Source organism: Microchirus variegatus, assembly GCF_963457635.1.
Source record: "Microchirus variegatus genome assembly, chromosome: 11".
In the NCBI taxonomy this organism is placed as follows: Eukaryota; Metazoa; Chordata; class Actinopteri; order Pleuronectiformes; family Soleidae; genus Microchirus; species Microchirus variegatus.
In genome coordinates this window covers 24,537,665-24,559,811 of record NC_139812.1, presented here as the reverse complement: position 1 = coordinate 24,559,811, position 22,147 = coordinate 24,537,665, and the positions used below count along the sequence as shown (strand labels likewise).

At 42.2% G+C, this 22,147-nt stretch overlaps 1 protein-coding gene across 1 annotated transcript in view; it reads left to right on the top strand.

Moving 5' to 3' along the window:
* LOC310933967 (slit homolog 1 protein-like) overlaps positions 1-22,147 on the top strand; it is a gene marked incomplete at its 3' end in the record, with an annotated part of 131,239 nt that overhangs the window by 86,487 nt on the left and 22,605 nt on the right. The window contains exons 10-19 of the mRNA XM_083897552.1: positions 4,862-4,933; positions 10,088-10,159; positions 10,252-10,323; positions 11,992-12,135; positions 14,111-14,274; positions 15,000-15,023; positions 19,545-19,689; positions 20,840-20,914; positions 21,685-21,828; positions 21,939-22,082. Of these exons, the coding sequence (XP_083753678.1) occupies positions 4,862-4,933; positions 10,088-10,159; positions 10,252-10,323; positions 11,992-12,135; positions 14,111-14,274; positions 15,000-15,023; positions 19,545-19,689; positions 20,840-20,914; positions 21,685-21,828; positions 21,939-22,082 (1,056 nt within the window). The remainder of the gene's footprint in view (positions 1-4,861; positions 4,934-10,087; positions 10,160-10,251; positions 10,324-11,991; positions 12,136-14,110; positions 14,275-14,999; positions 15,024-19,544; positions 19,690-20,839; positions 20,915-21,684; positions 21,829-21,938; positions 22,083-22,147) is intronic.

Genomic DNA, 22,147 nt, shown 5'->3' with positions numbered 1-22,147 from the left:
ATCTGCGCTCGGAGTTCATTATAAAAACAGCTTCAATTACGGCGAGGCGGGCTGCCGGGTATCAAGGCCGGGGCCTAATGCCTCGTTAATGAGGCACTCGGAAAACTCGCATGCTCGCAACAAACACACACATGCTGCTCTCATTACGTACAAATCGGAGGATTGCAACCTCCCTCGCCTTCGCCCGCTCTCTCCTCTCTAATGAGTGCCAGCGTCTTGTGTTTTTGGCTGTGAGCTGGTTTGTGTACTACACCCCCCCCCCTCCCCCCACCTCCCCTCCACCTCCTGTGAGAGCAGGCCCAGTGAGCCTAAACAGCACCACAACAGATTACTATGCACCGTGGTTCTCTGTCTGCAGCGACTGAAGTCTGCCATAAAAAAAAGAAAATCTGCCCTCTTTCATCCGCCGCTGCGGTCCTGCCGTCCATTCCTGACACACGCGACGCACCCGAAGGCGTTATGTGTTTCCCCCTCTCGCTCTTTAATGAAAACCATGCCTGGATCCTAATGAAGAGGATGAAGAGCATTGATTGGGGCTGAGACAAACACCAGCTCACCGACACGCAAACACATGCAGACAAACATACAAATGTTCACTCTGATGAATTGGATGGAAACCATTGATTTAGTGTCTCTGTGTGTGTGTAAATGGGCCCACGCAGCTCTTTTGTTGATTGCAGGGATTAAGTCGCTCGCACATATCGATCTGTGAAGATGTGACAATGTGAAAAGTTAAAAAAAAAGCTGTGTGCAGGGCCGGCCAAAGCCTCCACGGGGCCCTAAGCAAAATAAGTAATACAAAGATTTGACTTTTATATGTAAAAAACACAACATGAAATAAAATAAACAAATACATATCAAACAAATAGATGCACCCAGAACAAGGTAATGAAAATGGTTTATAAATAAAATAAAGTTAAATAATCACATCTGACAACTATGTAAAAACTGTGAAAAAGCTTTGGTAAAAATGGGGAGAAAAATTCTAAATAAACTACAACAATCCAAACTTTTTTTTTTTTTTTTTTTCGTCAATTGCTCTTGGGGGCCCTCTAGTGGTCACGGGCCCCTAAGCAGCGGCGTAGTTCGTATATGCCTTGGGCCGGCCCTGGCGGCATTTTGCGTCGGTGTAATTGTGCGACGGTTTGTGCTATCGGAAAAATGCTAACGGTTTCTGAAAGCTGAGAAGTTGCTTGCCAATGTGGACGCGTTGTGGTGATTACGGTAATTTCACTTGCTGGAAAAAAACGCCTGTACATATAGTTTCCATTTTTAATTTTAATATTAGTATTGTTTTTATTGGCTCTGTGTGTTTGTTTGTTTGTTTGTGCTTCCACACTTGCACTTGCCAATATGACCAACAGAGGCCGCCAGAGGCTTGTGGCGTGAATGGGGTGTGAAGTTTTTTTTTTGACATTTTGGACAAAAACTCAAACAAATGTTACTTTAAATATGTTTTAAACAGTTCAAAGTTCAAATTTAACCCACAAAATATGGTGTTCGTGACAAAACCGATTGTTAAAACTGTTGCAGATAACTGTCAGATATTGAAAAATGGGGGAAATGGGCAAAAGCACTTAGTTGCAGAACATCCTAAGGCCCCTATGGTTAAAATCAGCAAACATTTAGGGAGGCTAAGGTGTTAAAAGGGTTAAATCAAACTTTTACACTCCTAAAAAAGGCGATTGAGAGTCAAATTACAACTTCAGTTGGATTTTATCTGTCACTGGTGCTCTGAGCTTTAAAACTGGGACTGATTTGAATGAAACTGCGTCAACTCAACAGCTACTGAATCTAAAGACCCAAAAAAATGTTGTCATGCTATATTGTATCGTATATATGTGTGTCTGTGGCACACCGGGGTGCCACAGCACGTACGCGGCCCGACACCAACAACATGCAAACAACATGCGCAGAGTGCCAGACTGTCTTGAAACGGGGTTTTGCAGGCTTGATGAGAGATGGCGCTAAAGCCACTTGGCCCGACACTCTGCTGCTGCATGGCGAGGGCAGAGGAACCGCAGCGCTGTCACTCCACCGTAAATCCAGGGACACTTTGGGACAGGCAGACGAAAACAGACGAGGAGGGGGGGGGGGGGGGGTGAGAGGAGAGCGCGTCCACCGCAGGAATCTGTGGTCTGGACTCTGCTGCTATCCCAAGTACGCCAATTGCACTCCTATATCGCTCCATAATCACGGGCCACTCCTTTGAAGGCCAAACATTCTTGATTGGAATTTTTTTTTTGTTGTTTTTTTGTTTTAAACTGTTAAGTGGTCGTGGTTAATGTCTAACAAAAACATTTACCCCCCACGAACAGACATAATCACAGCAACAGCCCCGAGGCCCCCCGCAATAAATCTGAAACGTCTCCGCGAGAATAATTAAATCATGTGGAAACGTCTTCTCCAGCCAAGGAGTCACACACTAAAGAGGGCTGAGATTGAATCTATCAACAGCATTTCTTGCTTTTGCCGAAGGAGGTTTCCCAGATTTTTCGCGTTGTCCTGTGGCGACAAAATGTCATTTCGGATTCCGCTGGTCCTCCGCTTCCGCCGCCGCCGCCGTCACACGCACACACATGGCACCGCCGTGTTCTCAGCGCTGCAGCTGGCTCCCGCCGGGGCCCTGCTCTGCTAAGCCTTGTTAAGGACACTTTTAAAAGCTGTGAAGTGACCTGCAGATAAACAGCCCCCCTGTCAGCTACGACAGGGGATCGTTGCCGGGTCCACGAGCAGCAGCAGCAGCAGCAGCAGCAGCAGCCGTTCCTGAAAAACACTGACGTGCATGCCCACACTAATGGGGTTCAGCGACGTCTGTTTCCCTGGGATCCATCTGAGACTGATTAAACTGTGGGACTGTTCTGTATTCAATGACCACGTTCAAAAGTTTGGGGTCACTTAGAAATGTCCTTATTTTTGAAGGGAAAGCACTTTTTTCCCAATCAATATAACATTAAATGAATCATAAATACACTCTATACATTGTTAATGTGGTAAACGACTATTCTAGCTGCAAACGTCTGGTTTTTAATGGAATATGTACATAGGTGTGTAGAGGCCCATTTCCAGTGTTCTAATGGTACATTGTGTTTGCTAATGGCGTTAGAAGGCCATTGGATGATTAGAAAACCCTTGTGCAACAATGTTAGCACAGCTGAAAACTAGTGCTAGGCGCGTTAACGCGTTCCCACGACGACTGACCGGAAAAGACACGCGTGACGTCATGTTTACGTGACTCCCAATTGTTAAAATGAGTCTCTAAAGTAACGCTAAACTTTAAAAACAGAGGCACACATACGCAGTACACAGGTATGCTGGTTATTTGTTAGCGCTGCTCTTTTAATTTAATAAACAGACCGCTCCAGTTTGACTGTAGCCGCGCTAACGCCGCTATAGGATCTAATGCAGCTGACGGAGCTAACAGAGCTGATGGAGCTAACACAACTGACGGAGCTAACACAGCTAACGGAGTTAACGGAGCTAACGCAGCTGACGGAGCTAACGGAGCTAACTGGTAAGCGGTGCCTGGACTCCAGTGCCGCGGCACGTAAACATGGCGTCACACGCGCGTCTTTTTCTGGTCAGTCGTCATTGAAACGCGCCGTGTGTTAGCGTTGACGCCGCTAACCGCCATTTATCGTCGTTAACGCGCTAACGTGGCCAGCACGGGGTCGTACCTATGTTCCCCGGGTCCTATGTTCCCCGTTTTTCCCAAAAAAGGTCCACTTTGTATGTGACAGGGGAACATAGGACCCTTTTTTTGAAAAAGGGTAGGGTTAGGATTAGGGTTAGAGAAAGGGTCCTATGTTCCCTGGTCACACAAAGCGGGGAACATAGGTACGGTCCCGCCAGCACTACTGAAAACAGTTCTGCTGGTTCTTTGACGAAAGCAAATTTTTGAAGGGCAAAATTATTGATATTTTGAATAAAAATGATTATTTCTAATCTTGACCATATTTTCTATTCGTTTTGCAACTCTTTTGATGAATAAAAGTGTGACTTTTAATGGAAAACACAACAAAAAAAATGTACAGGTGAGCCCAAACCTTTGAACGGTAGTGTATATCTACAAAAAATTTCATCAAATCTTGTCACTTTCTGAGTGATCCTGTTCACAAACAGTTGGAGAAAACTCAAACGAAGCCAAATATACTATAAAACACAATAAAAATATATATAATTGAGACAAAATATTGGGTCACGGAGCTCTGATCTGCCCATGAATAAAAGATAAATTTGTGACTTTTAAAAAATGCATAGGTGACTTGACAAACTTGTGAACGGTAGTGTATATTCCTTTGGTTCTTTTATGGTTGGTGTGCGGTAGTGTGTGGGGGGGGGTTTTGTCAGACTTTGTCCTTGTCAGCTTAGTGTCAGCCGCTCTCAGGCTCACGGGGGGAAAGTAAACTAACGCGAGTAATATTTCACAGAGCTGCGGAGTAAAGGTTTGACACTTTGCAGAAGGGAAGACAAATTTCACAGGATCGTTATTGATTTCAGGATGTCACATGAGAACGTAAGTGCTGGAAAAACTGTAAATGTTATAACAAGAAGAAATATGACTTTTGGAGTTTGAAGGCCTTAACACCCTCCGGCCTTTTGCCCCCACCTCCCTCCCTCCCGCCTCCCTCCGGTCTTTTTCCACAGCACTTTAGTATTCAGATTGTTTATTGGTTCTGAGGATGTTATGACTCCGACATGCCTGGACCTATTACAGCTGGGAAATAGATCTGCGCTAATATAATCAGGCCAATCACCGAGGGGTCAGAGGTCACGCTGGGATTACTCAGGTCTGTTGCCACGGAGAAAGTCCATTGTTTGGTTAACCGATGGCTGTTTCTCTCTCTTGTTCTCTCTGCAGACGTCTGGAGCAGAACGGCATTAAGTCCATCCCTCCCGGAGCCTTCTCTCCCTACAAGAAGCTGCGTAGGATGTAAGTACAGCAAGTAAAGACTCACCTCGGGGGCTAAATAACACAGACGAGAACGCGGCGAACAACCCAGGGGCTGGAAAAAGAAAAAAGGACGATTGGCAGTGACTCTTATTCCTGCTCCTGAGAAGCATGAAGTATTTATTTTGTCTGCGTCTAAAGAACATATTCTTGTTCTCAGACTCGTGGGGTGGTACGGAAAGCAAGCGCTCAGATGCTGCGCGAGTATAATAACAGACCTCATCTGTCATTCGCCGGGGCACTGGTATTTCCCTGGTTAGTGTTGTGTCCAGTCCAGCGTGTGTGTGTGTGTGTGTGTGTTGTGGAGTTGGAAGATGAGGAGGAGACAGTGAGTGTGTGCTGGAATGAAGGCTCTGCTGAGGCTTCGCTCGCTTCCTCTACAGAGTGAACAGTAGCAGGCTCACGGTCGAGACTGTTGGTCCGTCTGGTCAAAGAGCCTCAAATCGCTCGCCCGTCGGGCCAAACCCGTAACTCCGACACCAGCAGGCCACTGACCGACATAGCAGCAGGCGGCCAGAGGAAACAGGGAAAGGGTCAGGGAGTTTCTCTGCCCGTCACCGGGACATTTCTCACAGTTTCATCTCGATTCTCAGACGAAAATAAAATCCTAGGTCAGACCTTCTATACAAAAGTATAGCCTAAAAATGCAAGCGACTGCTATTTTCAACGTATCGTCCCCGAATCTTGATATTATTACAATAGTAAGTGCAAAAATGTGACTCGTTTTCAAAGTAAATGGAGCTCTAATGACAAACTAATCTCAAGCCCCTGAAAACTGAGCCAAAAACTGAAGAAAAATGTGTTGCAGCTATTTTATTTGTGTCTTCTGTAGCCGCAACGGCTCCTGTCATCGCTCTGTTTTACCGAAATATGAAAAAATAAGTAAGAGTTTTCAGGCATAATCAGATTTTTAACCAATTTCTTTTTCTTTTTTTTTAAATGGACAAATAAAAAACATTTTGTTGTTATTGTATAAGAATCTTTGACATTACAAATATTTTTATACCAGCAGGCCCTGACCAACATAGCAGCAGGCGCCCAGAGGAAAAGGTCAGGGAGTTTCTCTGCCCGTCACCGGGAAATTTCTTACAGTTTCATCTTGATTCACAGACAAAGCAGATGAAAATTCTTACAAAAATAAAAGTCTAGGTCAGATTTCTATACGAAAGTAAAAAGCCTTAAACTACAATCAGAGTTTTTAAGCTAACAGGAATGCTCCAACTGCTATTTTCAATGTTTCTTCCCTGAACCTTGATAATAATACAATAATACGTGCAAAAATGTGACTCGTGTTCCTTTTCCTTCACAGTAAAATGACAACCTCATCTCAATGTCCCTTTAAAACTGAGCCAAAAAACTGAACAAAAAATGTGTTGCAGCTATTTTATTTGTGTCTTCTGTAACCAGAACCGAAATATGAAAAGAATAATTAAAAGGCATAATCAGATTTTAAACCAATTTCTTTTAAAAAAAAATTAAGAAATTGAGTTTCTCAGCCCTTCACAAGGACATTTCTCACAGTTTTATCTTAATTCTCAGACAAAGCAGATGAAAAATCTAATATTTATACTTACAAAAATAAAAGTCTAGATCAGATTTCTATACAAAAGTAAAGCCTTGAACTATAAGTGAGAGTTTTTGACTGTTATTTTCAAAGTATCTTCCCTGAACCTTGATATTATTACAACAATAAGTGCAAAAAATGTGACTCATTTTCAAATTGGAGCTCTTAAAAAATGACAATCTCGTCTAAAAAACTGAGCCAAAACTGTAGAAAAATGTGTTGCAGCTATTTTATTTGTGTCTTCTGTAACCGCAACGGCTCCTGTCATCGCTCTGTTTTACCCAAATATGAAAATAGAACTAACCGTTTGCAGACATAATCAGATTTCAAACCAATTTTTCTTTTAAAATTGACAAATAAAAAACAATCTTTGACATTACAGAAAGAAATGCCAGACCAATTTTTTTTATATATCTTTGTGAAAAAAGTGGATTCACTTCCAGAAAGTTTTCACATTCAGATTAAAAAAAAGAAACCGAGCCAGAAAGTGACATTTTAAACAATATTACGACGACTCTAACACAAAGCAGATTTAATGGCAGTGAAAACGTCTCGCTCAGCTTCCAGTTGGTCCCCATAACAGAGCTGACCCTGCTATTGTTGCTGCTACTGCTTCTGCTTTTAGTAACAACAGTGAGCGGCTGCATGTCTGCGTCGACCCTGGTGCTGGTGTTGATTCAGCTGCTCCAGAGGCCGTCACCGGTCTGGTCCTCTGTGTGTGTGTGTGTGTGTGTGTGTGTGTGTGTGTGTGTGTGTGTGTGTGTGTGTGGTCTTGTACTTGCGGCATTCTGAGGACCAGTGAGGGTTTTTAACCAACAAAGTGAGGTCATTTTTACGGAGTGAGGACATTTTGGCCGGTCCTCACTTTGTTTTCATTGAAATCACTTCCTTAGGTTGCTGTAACATGCTATACTCAATTTGTCAAAAAAAACAAAATTCAAATTTTGGACGACATAGTATAATGACGTTTTTGTCAAATTTTGGACCAAAAATTTTTGGTCAAATTTTTTTTTTTCATTTTGGATGACATAGTATAGTATGCCGTTTTTGTCAAATTTTGGACCAATTCTTTTTTTCAAACTATTTTCAACTTTTGGATGACATAGTATAGTATGATGTTTTTGTAAAATTTTGGACAAAAAATTTTGGGTCAAATTTTTTTTTTCAAATTTTGGACGACATAATATAGTATGACGTTTTTGTCAAATTTTGGACCAAAAAATTTGGGTCAATTTTTTTTTCAAATTTTGGATGACATAGTATAGTATGACTTTTTTGTCAAATTTTGGACCAATTTTTTTTTTCACATTATTTTCAACTTTTGGATGACATAGTATAGTATGATGTTTTTGTAAAATTTTGGACCAAAAAAAAAAAAAAAAAAAATGTTAAAAGTTTTCCAGCCCTTTTTGCTCTGGGGCTCCACCTGCAGACATGTGATGGTACTGCAACCAGTAGTTCTTTGTAGATGTCATTCATGAAGTAGATATTTGTAATTGTGTTGATTTATAAAGTGGAAATGCTGGTCCTCACTTTGTCAGCAACCCAGTCCTCAGTATGCAGCAAGTACAAGAATGTGTGTGTGTGTGTGTGTGTGTGTGTGTGTGTGTGTGTGTGTGTGTGTGTGTGTGTGTGGACGTCGTGATGAATTATGGCCCTCGATTTTCTGTTGTACATTTATTTACTTATAGGTTTCTGGTGTTTTTCGGTGGTAAATAAGTGTAGGTTGGACAGAATTCTTTGCTTATTTGTGGAGTGCAGGTATGTGTGTCATGTCTCTCTCTTCTCCTTCTGCATGCCGATCGTATATGTGTTCTCGTTCACCTTGTCCCAGTTTTAAATGACCTACACATGAACTGCTCCTGAAGAGACAGATGTACACTGGTAAAAAAAAATATATCTCTGCCCCATTTACTCAAGAAAATCTGTGCAACTAATTGCATAATTTGATTAGGTAAATAAAACAAGACCAGTCGTTAAATACCTGATTTGATTTGTTTAGTATTCAACTTAACTTTGTTAAGTAAAATCTACAAGAATTGACCAGTAGAATCTACTCAAATCTACAATCATCCAGTAAAATCTACAAGAATTTTCCAGTAAAATCTACTTGAATCTACAAGAATTGTCCAGTAAAATCTACTGGAATCTAGAATCGTCCGTTAAAATCTACTTGAATCTACAATAATTGTCTGGGAAAATCTACTTGAATCGACAATCATCCAGTAAAATCTACAAGAATTGTCCAGTAAAATCTACTTGAATCGACAATCGTCCGGTCAAATCTACTTAAATCTACAAGAATTGTCCAGTAAAATCTACTTGAATCGACAATCGTCTGGTCAAATCTACTTGAATCTACAAGAATTGTCCAGTAAAATCTACTTGAATCGACAATCGTCCGGTCAAATCTATTTGAATCTACAAGAATTGTCCAGTAAAATCTACTTGAATCAACAATCGTCCGGTCAAATCTATTTGAATCTACAAGAATTGTCCGTTAAAATCTACTTGAATCGACAATCGTCCAGTAAAATCTACAATAACCTACAAACATCCAGTAAAATCTATAAGAATTGTCCAGTAAAATCTACTTTTATAGACTCCTGTAAAATGTACTCAATTTTGACCGTTGTGTGTGTGTGTGTGTGTGTACTTAAAAAGATTGTCTGGGATTACTTAAATAAAACTGTTTGAGGAATAAATGCAAGTGATAATGTTTGAAATACTCATGTAAACAAAAACGACGTGTTCATGTAAACAAACATACTTACAGTTGTACCGTAAATCATAACAGATTTTATCATGATCTCAGCGTGACTTTTATCAGTGTAGCACACACACACACACACACACGAGTGCAGATGTTGGCTCCTTGGCCACATTTTTTTTTTTTTTTTAATTCTTCTGCTTCCAAAGAAACCTCAGTGGTTTGCAGAGGAAGACAAATAGGTACTTATTTAACTGTTACCCCCAAACGAGAAAATATCCCTCTCTCTTCACCGCATGATGATTCTCCTTCAAAGGTATCCAGTCGACCGGAGTTCAGTCCACATTCTCTCTCTCTCTCTCTCTGTCTCTCTCTCTGTCTCTCTCTCCATCTGTCTTTCTCTGGTTCTGCCCCACTGTTTCTCATTTACTCTCACGTTCACTCACACATAAACACATGGACACATAGGCTTAGTGGTTATCCTGTGGGGAGAGGCCTGTGGATCCTATTAACAAACGGCCATGTTTGGAGCCCGTCTGCTGTATTTCAGCTTGGATGTTAGCCCCCCCCACCCTCCCCCCTCCCCTCGTGCCCCAATTTTCTTTACTAACTCGTGATACAACACAGATCTGGTCGACAAGTCAATGTTTTGATTGGCTTTCGAAACCTCCAGCCAGCTCCGCTTTTAAATCAAATCCCGGATGGGGATGCAACTCTCTCGTGAGATATGGGCAAGAGCTTGAACTCATCCTCGTCCGGGTCGCACTGCATTCGCTTCCTCTCCCGCCTTCCTGTGAGGGTTCACTCCTAAAGGTCACTCCCGTATTCCAACAAATCTCTCTTTGCTTGTTCCTTTACACAGCGACCTGAGCAACAACCAGATCTCGGAGATCGCCCCCGATGCCTTCCAGGGCCTCCGTTCGCTCAACTCTCTGTAAGTGGCCCCTCAGTTTGCACGTACATTAAATACGCAATCGGGTGTCGTTTATCTCGTGTCTAAAACACGTCTGCGTTGTGATTCCACAGCGTGCTGTATGGAAATAAGATCACTGACCTGCCCAAGGGGGTGTTTGACGGCCTCTACGCCCTGCAACTGCTGTAAGAGAAAGAACACTCTTCTGCTGATCCACTGCAAACACACACCACTCACAACAAAGTTAGGGATGTTTGGCTTTTGGATTCAGTTTCAGAATGCACCTAAAATGCACTATAACCTTTACAGGTGAACTTAAGCTAACCTTCTGTGAACGTTTGAACGCACATGTCCAATTGTTCAGTCTTTCAGTTCTTATTGAATAACACGCTGTTCTCTAACAAGGTGATTAAGCGCAAAAATTACAACAAATGTCTGATGCAGTGGTTCAAGTGTTATTGAACCGCTAAAAGTTCTTGTTCAATGACAGTTTGTATTCAAACAGTCGTCTTCATCAAATGTTCAAATGTTGACGTCATGAGACCAAGACAACACAAGTTATCGTGACATTGAGATGTTCTGTTGTGGTATTGCCTCCACTGTTGTTAGCTCTTGCGTTAACGGCGGTTAAACGACGTTAGCGGCGTCAATGTTAACAAACGTTAAACGCATGACGCGTTTCCAGGATGACCGACCGGAACAAGACGCGCGTGACGTCATGTATACGTTGACGGCACCGTTTACCAGTTAGCTCCATTAGCTGCGTTAGCTCCTTTAGGGAACTGGAGCGGTCTGTTTATTAAATGAAAAGAGCAGCGCTAACAAATAACCAGCGTACCTCTGTTTTTAAACTTTAGCGTCACTTTAGAGACTCATTCTAACAATCCGTAGTCACGCAAACATGACGTCACGCGCGTCTTTTTACCGGTCAGTCGTCGTGGAAACGCGTCATGCGTTAACGTTGAGGTTGACGTTAACCACCGTTAACATGCCCAGCACTAAGTTATATGAAATAAAAACAAACTGAGCACTGTTCTAAGTTGCAGAAATGAAGGTTCACGAAAAACATTTTTGGCTAACAGCTATGCTAAAGGCCGACACCAGAAACAACAAAAATTACATATTCACCCACAAGTGGAGTAAATACAGATTAAACATCATATTCACACTGGTCAAAACTCTGTTTTTAAAGTTTAGCGTTACTTTAACGCTGTTAAAGGCGCCATATGTAAGAATGTGGCCAAAAACGGTTACTACATTCAAATTCAAAATACCGAGGTCTTTTAGGTGTCGTTTTCTGACGTAACTGGCAACCCGTATTTGCTCGGCAGCTGAGACTCTACTGACTGCAATGATTGGTAGATGGCGGTAGGTGGCGCCACATGTCAAAACATGATTTCAAAACATAAACATGATTTGCAGTCTGCAAAAAAAATGTTTTAATGCAAATATTTTGTCTGTACTGTTGTTGTTGGTGAGTTCAGTTTGTTATATGAACATTATTCCTGAGTCTCTGTGACATATTAGGAGGATTTTATGGCCAGTTGATTTAGATTTATTACATAATGCACCTTTAAATATTAGGAATGACCATTGCATCCTTCTACTTAAATGCCCTCCTTTCATGGTAGAATATCACTGTAGCATGAACTTTTCATAGGGATAGTCCAGTCGAATATCCCTAACTTTGTGTGAGTATATACCAGGCACCTTTTTCACTCCCACTCATATAAATATTGCGTTTGTGCATAGCTTTCTAAGATGCATAATAAATGAATACATAAAGACATTTTGACAAGCTCTTTTCCTCCCTTTTTACTCCCCCCCCCCCCCCCCCTCCTCCGTGCTCTCAGGTTGCTCAACGCCAACAAGATTCATTGCATCCGCGCTAACACTTTCCAGGACCTGCAGAACCTCTCGCTGCTGTCGCTCTACGACAACAAGATCCAAACTCTGGCCAAGGGCACCTTCACGTCGCTGCGAGCCATACAGACGCTGTGAGTCCAAACGCAAAAAAAAAAAAAACACTCTCACACACTCCAGCCAGCGCTGTAAAAAAAAAAAACACCAGCCAACACGGCAGTTGTTTACGTGCAGGTCTGCGTAATAACACGGGTTGAAACTGGAAATCACGAGGAGAGTAAATCTATCATCTTCACAAACACACACACACACAGCTTCTCTGCGGCCGCGCTGGGAGATCAAAAAAAAAATACAGCGCCCACTCCGTCTAAATGAAGGCCTCCTATTTTCTGTACCGATAAACAAGGCCCAGCCACATGCTACGATCAATACGGACCCCACACCACGGTGTGTCCGCCGAAGCCCCAGACACACAGCGGGATGAAAGCTGCAGACAAAAGGGGGAAAGGCACGCAGGACACCTGTGGACGACGCCGGCTCTCACCGCACTTGCATATAGACGAGGAGCCGTCGTCTAAAGGCGGCTTCAAAACAGGCTAAAAATACATTTTATCCACACTGACTTCTTCATCTGGACGGCAGCACGCGCTCTTCAAAGGGGAGTAGGTTTGAGACGTGATACATCATACACAACCGTCACTTAGAAATGTCCTTATTTTTGAGGGAGAAGCACTTGAATATAACATTAAATGAATCAGAAACACACTCTATACATTGTTATTGTGGTAAACGACTATTCTAGCTGCAAAAGTCTGGTTTTTAATGGAATATGTACATACTAATGGCGTTAGAAGGCTATTGGATGATGAGAAAACCCTCGTTCAATGATGTTAGCACAGCTAAAAACGGTTCTTTAAAGATTATTTCTAATCTCGTCAATGTCTTGACTCTATTTTCTATTCATTTCGCAACTCTTTCGACGAATAAAAGTGTGACTTTTAATGGAAAACACACAAAAAAATTGTATAGGTGAGCCCAAACTTTTGAACGGTGGTGTATTATTAACAGGAATATTCACCAGCAGCACAGCTACGACCACAAAACCAACGCTCAGGTTTAACTGAATTAGCAACGCAACATGGAAAAAGGAACCTGAAAAAATTGAAATGGGGGGTTTTATAACGGTATAGTATATGAGATCAAGGTGGCTCAGTTTCCCAAGATATTCACCTGTCTTGCAGGGTGAATAGTTATTTTTAAAAAAGGAAATTCTGGACCTTCATCCTTCATCCAAATCACCTTCATTAGGCCATAACTTGCACTACTGTTCAAAAGTTTGGGGTCACTGATACAATTTTTGTTGTGTTTTCCATTAAAAGTCACACTTATTTATCTAAATTCATGCAAAATGAATAGAAAATAATAGTCAAGACAATGACAAGGTTAGAAATAAATAAATAAATCATTTCGCACAAGGGTTTTCTCATCATCCAATAGTCTTCTAACGCCATTAGCAAACACAATGTACCATTAGAACACTGGAAATGGGCCTCTATGTACATTAAAAACCACGTTTGCAGCTAGAAAAGTGGTTTACCACATTAACAATGTATAGAGTGTATTTATGATTCATTTAATGTTATATTCATTGAGAAAAAGTGCTTTTCGCGGGGAGGTGTTGTGCCTATCTCAGCTGACATTGGGCTTTCACTCATACTCACACACCTACGGTCAATTTAGAGTGACCAATTCACCTAATCCCCATATGGCATGTTTTTGGACTGTGGGAGGAAGCCGGAGAAAACCCACGCACACACGGGAGAACATGCAAACTCTGAACTCAGAAAGGCCCTTGTTCCGAAGTTGTTCCAAACGGGGCTCAAACCCAGGAACCCGGGTCTTCTTGCTGCAAAGGCAAGAGTACTAACCACTACACCAACAGTGGGCCCCTACTTCATGTCATAATAGTGAATTATTGTCCAGCTCTCCACTGACATTGTCTCATATTGGAGTCTGTATTAAATCTGCGGTGTTTACCCTTGTTTTTCACGTGTGTTCCTTCTCTTTCTTCTTCATCTTCTCATCCTCTCATCCCCGTGTCTTCTCCAGTCACCTGGCCCAGAACCCGTTCATCTGCGACTGTAATCTGAAGTGGCTGGCCGACTACCTGCGCTCCAACCCCATCGAGACCAGCGGCGCGCGCTGCGCCAGCCCGCGCAGGCTCGCCAACAAGCGCATCGGACAGATCAAGAGCAAGAAGTTCCGCTGCTCTGGTATAAGCCGCTGTTTTTATTATTATTATTCCTCTTTCCTCTCTCTTCCCTCTTTATCTCTGTATCGTTCCACCCTTTTTCACTGCATTTACCGAGCCATCGTCGCTCTGTTATTTGCTGAGCCGCTGCGCCTCGATCGATACCTTCGCCGCGGAGAAATCGACTGGTTTCTCCGTTACCACGTCGCGAGTCTTGGTTTCACAATGCCGAGATCACCCGGTGGAGGCCGGTGTGCTAGGGTTTCTGCACATGCCCGTCATTCCTCTGCACTTCTGCCAACCTCAAACTCCCCCTCACATCCCTCACATCCCGTCGCCCACTCATCATCACTCTCTGCCTGCCAGGCTCAGGTTTCCTCCTCCTCCTCCTCCCCTCCAAAACTCTGTGTACACTATTGTGTTTATGCGCCGCGTTACGCCGTCTGGCGCTCGGCACGGCTGAGGTTTCGCACTTCTTCACAGCAGCAGAGTTTTTCTTTCTTTCTTCTTTCACCATCTCTCTGTGTGTGTGTCGCTGCCATAGCAACAGCCAAATATTTATCACCCCTCTCGACATCGTGTTTCCCGTTCCACTGCATCGCCCGCGATACGCAGAGATAGTCCAGGGCTTCTCTGTCATGTTGTGTGTACCCGTCCTTGAGTCACGCGTTACACGTCATATATAAGCTCAGTTTATATATGACTCTCACCACTGACGCCCGTCCCTCTTTCTTTTCTCCATCACAGCCAAAGAGCAGTACGTCATCCCAGGTGAGTGGCTTTGTCATTGTCTTCCACATCTTCATCGTCACTCACTGTTCTGTTAAGAGGTTATTATTATTATTCAGCGGGTTTTTAAAAGAATCTGGGTGATTATTTAATGAAGTGACAGATATTTCATGTCATTTTTACACGTTTTTCTCTTCTCGGGAACTTTATAAATGCTGCAAAAGTCACTGCAGGTTTACTTATGAATGAATTAAATATATTTATATACTCAATATTCAATACAAAAAAAACATACCCCCATTACTTAACCCTTTAAGGTACTACTCAACCATTTGGTCGACCACACTTTAAGTCACTATATCTTATTGAAAAATGCATCAAGCTGAACTCACTAACACTTAAATGTGACTTGTTCTGAATGTTGTACTTAATTGCAATCCAAACCAGGTTTATTATGAACAGACGTCTCAACCGTTTGGTAGAGGCCTGTATCTGAAACACTGTAGGGTCTAATTAAAGGCGCCATATGTAAGAATGTGGCCAAAAACGGTTACTACATTCAAATTCAAAATACCGAGGTCTTTTAGGTTTCGTTTTTTTTTTACGTAACTGGCAACCCGTGGTTGCTCGGCAGCTGAGACTCTACTGACTGCAATGATTGGTAGACGGCGGTAGGTGGCGCCACATGCAAAAAAAACATGATTTCAAAACATAAACATGATTTGCAGTCTGCAAAACATATTTTTTTAATGCAAATATTTTGTCTGTACTGTTGTTGTTGGTGAGTTCAGTTTGTTATATGAACATTATTCCTGAGTCTCTGTGACATATTAGGAGGATTTTATGGCCAGTTGCTTTAGATTTATTACATAATGCACCTTTAAAAAAAAAAACACAATAAAAATATTGTTATTATAAGTTTTTTCTTGGTGCGTACCTTAAAGGGTTAACATTATTGTTAATAAGTCAATAAATAAAACCTAAATGCTTGTAGTGCTGACTCATCACATATAAGGTATTCTTACCTCTAACTATGCAAATAATACAGCCTATGTATAAACATACACATGCATATATATATGTATATATATATATATATATGCATGTAATTTATTCAAGTAAAGCAAAACAACATTTGCATTTCTAAAGATCAGCCATCAGTCGGCCTCTTGCAAAAAAAGAAGCTATAATTGGTTACAAACAGACTTCCCTGGTTTAACGTTGACCTATTATTATATGCAAATGTTTGTTTATTTCTGCACTTTTGGGGCTTTTTAAGACCCAAAACCCATCCTGTGATGCTCGGATGAACCTTAGAGGAAATGGTCTGTGCAGAAAAGGGTAAAAAAAAATAGTCGAAATCTGGTGGAACCTTTTTGTTATTTCTAATAATTGCTTCCCCCCCCCCCCCCCCCCCCCGAATGACTGACGTTGCATTTTACTGCGATACGGCAGCGTGCGAGGAACTCCTGCTTCTCTTCAGACTCTGTTTTCCTTAATGTCTCAACAGAGTCTGAAGGAAGTGGCTCTTTGCTTTGGCATGAACACAAGACAGTCACTCATCATGATGGGGGGGGGTAGGAGGGAGGAAAGGAGGGAAGGAAAGGACAGAGGGGGGGGGGGGGGATGGAGGAGAGGAGTGTGTGTCCTCTCTATCAACGAAAATAAAGCCCACCAGAGGACACAGATTCCTATCAGCGGATGTTTCCGGACCTCTTAACAGCAGCGCTTCCAAGAAAATAACTAGGAGGAGGAGCGCTGATGTGTGTCAGACTGTGTGTGTGTGTGTCAGACTGTGTGTGTGTGTGTGTGTGTGTGTGTGCGTGTGCGTGAATTAATGCGTCTTTGTGTGCCCGAGCCAGAGATAAAGCTCGACGCTGGCTCGGAGAACAAATGGAAGAACCGTGTAAGCAGAAGAAAGATCAAAGACGATTGCGATTGGGATTAACGAGATTTTCCCTCCTCCCTCAATGATAACTGTAAAACACACACACACACACGCACACACACAATCACCGAGAGCACGGGATCCCATAATGCACTCATAATGAGGAGCCGAGCTGCAGGGAATTGTGGGAACTTCTACAACTCCACTCCAATGAGTCATTTCGCACCCCTCACCCCCCTCCCCCCCCCTACACTCCCGTGTGTTTCCTCCTGTTTCGTCTTAAATCTGCCGACAGTAAAAGTGTCGCCACCGCGCGCTCGTGACGACGACGATGATGATGATGATGATGATGATGATGACTCAGGCTTCACAAATCTCCTCCGGCTTATTCTACATCCTCCAGATCAAAGCGCCCCGCGCTGAAACTTTCATTGCTTCCTCTGCAGCAGGAAATGCCTTGTCCTGTCGTCTGGCACCGGCCGAGGACGATTCCTTAATGACGGCGCATTACGCTCCACTGAGTCTCAGACACAAAGACTTTCCACGAAACTCTGATTCACCGTCCAGCCGCATTTGTTTTACCGTTGATTATAAAGCTGAGGGGGATTGTGAATGTTATTCAAAAATGACTCCAGGCAGATTTTTTTTAAAGGATATTATACCATAGTTCTACAAGTGAACCTATGTTCCCTGGTGTCCTAATGAACATGTCTGAGACCAGAGGCGATTCTAGAGTCTGTTGGGGCCCTAAGCGAAAAATTCCCAGGGGGCCCTTCCTTCCGAACAGCATTCATCGCCATTACGTTATAAATAATCTGTCACTGACGAAAAATGTATGAAGTCAAAAGGTTTTTTTTATTCCAAATGAATGAAAAAAAACTTTTTTTTGTATGTGAAAATAATATAATGAAAGAACAATAAAATACTTTATTAACTATATAAACTTCTTAAAAAAAATACATTACACTGTAAAGAACCCACATTATAAGACAATATAAATATATAGAACAATATAATACTGTAAATAACTTTAAAAAATGTATTGAAACTTAGTAAAAAATAATAATATTCATTACACTGTAAATAACTTTAACAAACTATATAAACTTAGTAAAAATATATATACATTGCACTGTAAATAACTCCCATAATAAACTTACTAAACAAAATGTTAAGTATAGAAGTTAAATAGTTTTCTTAGGGGTACTAAACTAAACCCACAACAGGCAATTCCTCATCAGTACTGCTTCTACTAGCGTCAGCTAGCATCCTGACGCGAACATTAGCTGCTGTTCAAGTCTTTGTCCCTGTTAGTTAGACAAAGTAACAGCAGTCACTGATTGCTAATGCTCTGTTTTTGAGTGCCTGTCTCTTTAAATGTGCAAATAATGAGACACAGGAAACTACGTCAGCGTCACTGAGGCTAATGGCAGCTAACAGCAGTTAGCATTCAAAAAAGCCGTCATTTGCCGACTCTAGCCGGCACGTTGCCGTCGTATATAAAATGTAAATCCTCTGAGGCTGGAAGTTTGTGTAGAACTCTGTGCTGCACTGTGAATAGAACACTTCGCAGACTTCCGCTCTTGAAGACAACAATTCCAGGAATGCATCGTCGTGACGTAGCAGTGAACGCCGAAGTCAACATGGCGCGTTTTATCTCCTGTACTTAGACTGAGGAGGAACACAAAAACATGACTCATGAGTCATCTTTTTTCACACTTTGCCGACTCACAGGGCCTCCAGAGTCCCCCATATATAAGTATTAGAATGATTAAAACGTCGATTTTGCGTAATTTGTCTCCTTTAATAGTCAAAAAAAAACCGTGGGGTTGTTTGAGGTTTTTTCCTGGTCATGGTTGTAGTCTCGCTGACATCATCTCCAGTCCCCGAGGCAGAGAGGAGTTGCGCTGATGTCAGCATGCCAAATGCCTGATGAGGACGCGGGATCCTGACGCAATGTGCGGAGGGTTGTTCCCTCTAAATGGAACACCCCACACACACACACACACACACACACACACACGTACTGATGCAGACACACACACAGTGTTCCGAGCGAGTCCCGCTGCTGTTCCATAATTGAGCAGCCGTGATGTAACTGTCAGCACGCTTTTTTTGCGGCACGTAACGTCTATTCATAGACAGAGGAGGTGCAGCAAAGTGTCCCACTCTCCTCTTACGTCTTCTTCTTCTTCTTCTGTCTTTCCTGCATGTAGATGTCCTCCCTGTGTGTCCTCCTCCTCCTCCTCCATCATCTGTCTCCTCCCCTTTGACCTCACCTGTCTGCACGCTCAATCCAACCATCCTCTTCCTCCCTCTCCTGGGTGCTGCTGTGCTTCATTGAAGCAGGTTTTTCTAAATCCTCTTTGGCATCTCAATCCCTCCCTGTGCTACTGTTCTTTTCAGCCCACTGCTCCCACTCTTGTCCCCTCTCTAAAATAACTCACCCTCTCGCCTCCTCTCCTCTCCTCCCCCATCCTCTTGACCTCGCTCGTTTATCTCCCTGCTGTGAGCGGCAGGATGTGCCTCAGGCCGCCTGAGGTTAAAAATGATTTGGGGGGGGGGGGAACAAACTAGTGAGAGACAGCTGTTGAGGGAGCAAATCATGGGAAAGTAAGTTGGTATAGAGTATATTTCGTTGTTGTAAAAATGCAATTTTTTCTCCCCGTCTACAGGCACAGAGGACACCCATCTGAATAACGCATGCAACAGCGACCCGGTGTGTCCTCCCAAGTGCCGCTGCGAGTCCAACGTGGTGGACTGTTCCAACCTGAAGCTCACCAAGGTTCCCGAGCACATCCCATCGTCCACCTCTGAACTGTAAGCAATCGTTGCAATTTATAGACTATTCCAAAGTGGTGGAACAGGGAAAATCAAAATTGACTATTTTGTATGATTGGTTGTAAGTAAAGTTCTAAAGTACACTCTTAGAAATAAGGGTTCCGAAAGGGTTCTTCTACAAGGGCTGAGGTTCTACCTGGAACCATTTCTGAAAAACCCTTTCCCAAAGAAGGGTTCTTGGTAACACTAATGGTTCCAGTAAGAACCATTTGATCCAGAGAACCCTTTAAAACCCCTTTCCTGAATAAAGGGTTTTAAAAGGGTTCTTGTTGGAACCCTCCAAAAGGGGTCCAGGTGGAACCTTTATAAAAAGGTTCTACCTGGAGCCAAAAAGGATTCTCCTATGAGGACAAGCCCGAAGAACCTTATATGGTTCTACTTAACACTTTATCTATAAGAGTGTACACTCTTAGAAATAAGGGTTCCAAAAGGGTCCTTCTACAAGGGCTGAGGTTCTACTTGGAACCATTTGTTTTTCCAAGGATTCTTGGTAACACTAATGGTTCCAGTAAGAACCATTTTGATCCAGAGAACCCTTTAAACCCCCTTTCCTGGATAAAGGGTTTTAAAAGGGTTCTTGGTGGAACATTCATAAAAAGGTTCTACCTGGAGCCAAAAAGGGTTCTCCTATGAGGACAAGGCCAGAGAACCTCCTATGGTTCTACTTAGCACTTTTATTTCTAAGAGTGTACCAAGTGAAGCGATTCAGCCAGTGTTTCATCCATTCATTCATCTTCTACCACATTAACCTTCACATACATGAAGGTCTCTGGTGCTAATCCCAGCTGACGTAGGTCCAATTTGCCCCAAATCTCCACGATTTTGGACCGTGAGAGAAAACCCATGCACACTCACACAGGGAGAACATGTGTTAAATGTTATTTTACAGCTTAGTTTTAGATCAAATCATGACCTTTTCTCTCCTGGCATAAATAGAACAGTAACATCAAATGTATAACATTATTGTGAATTTCTCTGCGCTCACATATCAAACACTCATGTTCCTGTAGTGAAGCGAAGAACAACAAGGATCTTTGTGTTTTGTTGTAATGACATGATGTGACATGAGTGTGTGGTGTATAATCATTCTTTATGAGACTCTCTCTCATGTGTGATTAAACGTCTGCAGCCGCCTGAACAACAACGACATCACCAGTATGGAGGCCACTGGAGTTTTTAAGAACCTTTCCCAGCTGAAGAAGATGTAAATGAAACTTTCATTGTTACTTTTCAACTTACAATTACCTGCAATAGTATATTATAGTATAGTTTATAGTATATATATATATACACTATACATAGTATACTACCGAAGAGGATTAGGGCCACACAGGAAAAAGATATTTGAGTTTTGACTTTTTAGCTCTTTATTCTCAGAATTCTCACTTTATTATAGTTTTAAAGTCAGAATTCTCAGAATAAAGTCAGAATTTACAGAATAAAGTCAGAATTCTGAGTTTAAAAGTCAGAATTCTCAAAAGTAAGTCAGCATGAAGTCAGAATTCTGAGTTTTAAACTCAGAATTTTCAGAATAAAGTCAGAATTCTGAGAATAAAGTCAGAATTCTGAGTTTTAGTCAGAATTCTCAGAATAAAGTCAGAATTCTGATTTTTAAAGTGAGAATTCTAAGTTTTAAAGTGAGAATTCTGAGAATAAAGTGAGAATTCTAAGTTTAAAGTCAGAATTCTCAGAATAAAGTCAGAATTTACAGAATAAAGTCAGAATTCTGAGTTTAAAAGTCAGAATTCTCAAAAGAAAGTCAGCATGAAGTCAGAATTCTGAGTTTTAAAGTCCAAATTTTCTGAATAAAGTCAGAATAAAATAAGAATTCTGAGAATAAAGTCAGAATTTTCAGAATAGAGTCAGAATAAAATAAGAATTATGAGAATAAAGTCAGAATTCTTAGTTTTAAAGTGGCCCTAATCTTCTTCCGTAGTATCCAATCCAGTATCTGACATGTCTTTTTTCTCGCAGTAACCTCAGCAACAACAAAATCACAGAGATCGAGGACGGAGCGTTTGAAGGCGCGTCGTCGGTCGTTGAGCTTCATCTCACGGCCAATCAGATCGACACGGTGCGCAGTGGGATGTTCCGTGGCCTCGAGGGACTGCGAATGCTGTGAGTCAGGACAAAAAAAGGAGTTTTCCTGGTTTTCTAAAATGCGTGACACCTTTTTTGTTTTGAGTTGTGGGCTGAAATCCTTCCATTTCCTTCCACTTCCTCTTCAGAATGCTCAGGAACAACAAGCTCAGCTGCGTCCACAACGACAGTTTCACCGGGCTGCACAACGTCCGCCTGCTGTCGCTCTACGATAACCAGCTGACCACCATCACCCCTGGAGCCTTCGACACCCTGCAGACCCTCTCCACCCTGTGAGTCCCACGCCATCTTCACATCTTTACACCCTTCCTTTCAATAATTTTCTGGTGATTGTTTG